Source organism: Sinocyclocheilus rhinocerous, unplaced genomic scaffold, assembly GCF_001515625.1.
Source record: "Sinocyclocheilus rhinocerous isolate Xijiao unplaced genomic scaffold, SAMN03320098_v1.1 scaffold3689, whole genome shotgun sequence".
Taxonomy (NCBI): Eukaryota; Metazoa; Chordata; class Actinopteri; order Cypriniformes; family Cyprinidae; genus Sinocyclocheilus; species Sinocyclocheilus rhinocerous.
This window is the reverse complement of record NW_015624251.1, coordinates 147496-149861: the sequence shown is the minus strand read 5'-3', so window position 1 is coordinate 149861 and position 2366 is coordinate 147496. Positions and strand designations below refer to the sequence as shown.

The following is a 2366-nucleotide window of genomic DNA, read 5'->3' as shown; positions in this document are numbered from 1 at the left end:
GTGAGAGTGTGTGTGTGTGTGTGTGTGTGTGTGTGTGTGTGTGGGCTGCCGGGTCACAAACACACACTCTCTCATCTTGTTGTAGATGTGTAATCTCACAGGAATGCTCACGCCCTGCTCTTAAAACCAACATGACTCCAATTAAACTGTCAGCGTTTGATATCTGAACTAAAGCTCATATGTTTTATTGAATAAGTTGCATTCTGATGTTTGGAAACGTCTAGATCACATTCCCAAAAGAAAAACATCAATCCCATTTTGAGGAATCTGAGCCGTCACGTTCTCCTCGTCTCTCTGTGTGAAGCTTTCTCATGCTGAATGCCGCAGGATCTCATTACTCTCTGTTTCTCTGTGAGTCCGTAACGGATCTCTCCTCTCAGAGCCGCTTCTGTGCTGCGTCTCGAGGGAGTCGCACGCAAACCCAGTGACTTTAATGACTTTTCTCCTGTTCACACGACTCCCTTCAGTCATTCTGAATGTGTTTTCTCTTCACACTGCTGCATTTAATGCATTAATCAGTGATCAATGAATGTTTGTCCTAGAATCCAGAGGATCTGTGATGTGGACGGCCTCACTAAACTTGACGTTCTGGACTTACATAATAATCAGGTACAGATTCTCAGGCAATATTTCATATGATTTTATTATTATCAGACACTGACAGCTGCTGCCTTGAGGTGCAAATTCAGTTAGATGTGTCTAATTAACTATTCTCTACCATTACAGTCAGTGTGAAATAACATGCAAATAAAATGGAAATAACATGCATTTTTAAAATGCATGTAAAAGATCATCTTATGAACAATTCGTCCATGCATATGTTATTTTAAAACTTTTTTGACATTGTAATGTTTAATCAAAACATCATAACTGGATCTTCCACTCTGTGGTGATGTATGTAGGATTTTTCCAATCAATTTATGCTCTTAAGCTCCGCCCCTGCAGCTCATTTCCATATGCATTTAAGAGCCACGCCCACATCTCAGCATCCAATCAACAACCAAAGCACAGAACCAAGTCCCGCCCTACATTTATTCATCTCTTACACTCGAATGTGTCACAATATGGAAGAAAAGATCTCACTACTTCCATTTCATCATGACTTTAACATGAGTATTCATTTTTAAACCCATCAAATGTCAAAGCTGTGCAAATATTTCAGTTCATGTATTATGTAAATGAAAAACATCTAATTAATTTTGACCTTATGAGGTTGACCAACAGCATTTTTAAGGTTAATCACATCGTGTCACTGAAGAAAGTCATATTTTGAACTCTATTCATGTAAAGCAGCAGTGTTAATGACATTTTTGTTGCGATTGTGGAGGCGGATGCTGATTGGTTGATTGGTGCTGTGCATAAGTAGCTCCGCCTCCTCACTGCTGTGAGTAATCCATCACAAACCCTCATCAGGAGAGGAGATGCAGGGTGTTTTTGAGGCAGATTGCTCATTTCCAGCATCAGTCTGTCATTTATTTCCCACGTCAGTCTATTTTAATCATGTTAAGTGCTGGTTTGGGTGCTTTCTGTCAGCTGTTGGACTTGTATGCGTGGTTTATCAACTCATTGCTTTTGAAGAACAACAATTTGTGGCTCTAAGTTTCTTTTGGTGGTTTGGATGTCGTGATGACAGATGCGTACGTGCGTGTGTGTGTGTGCGCGCGCATGTGTTTTGTGTCTTTTGGACACTGATAATGAGATGAAGGTCTGTGGTTACAGGCTCATGTCAGACTGATGTTGATGCATCAAATGTGTTGCTTAATGAATTCGACACATGACATTGTTTTTCTTTACTACTGTATGTAAACCACAGTAAACATCTTTGATGGTGCACATCAGAAGTCTACACCAAAATATGCTTCCACTGAAATACCATACTTAAACATGAAGATAATAGATTTTTATAGTCATTTTAAGGTGTCCATCAAAAGTTTACTGGGTTGGTAAGATTTTTTAATGTTTTGAAAGAGTCTCTTCTTCTCACAAACGTTGCATTTGTTTGATCAAAAATACAATACAAAATTTTGAAATATTATTATAATTTAAAATAACTATTTTCTATGTGAATATATGTTAATATGTAATTTATTCCCGTGATCAAAGCTGTATTTTCAGCATCATTTCTCCAGTCTTCAGTGTCACATGATCTTCAGAAATCATTCTAATATGCTGATTTGCTGCTCAAGAAACATTTCTGAGTATTATCAATGTTGAAAACAGTTGTGCTGCACAATACTTTTGTGGAAACCGTGATACATTTTGTTTTTCAGGATTCACAGATGAACAGAAAGTTCAGAAGAACAGCATTTATTTGAAATAGAAATCTTTTGTAACATTATAAATGTCTTTATCATCACTTTTGATCA

General features: G+C 37.5%; 1 protein-coding gene across 1 annotated transcript in view; it reads left to right on the top strand.

The window, feature by feature from the left end:
* The window catches only part of LOC107739945 (leucine-rich repeat-containing protein 49), a 24705-nt gene that overhangs the window by 2002 nt on the left and 20337 nt on the right, over positions 1 to 2366 (top strand). Inside the window, exon 4 of the mRNA XM_016552212.1 lies at positions 543 to 609. Coding sequence (XP_016407698.1) covers positions 543 to 609 — 67 coding nt within the window. The remainder of the gene's footprint in view (positions 1 to 542; positions 610 to 2366) is intronic.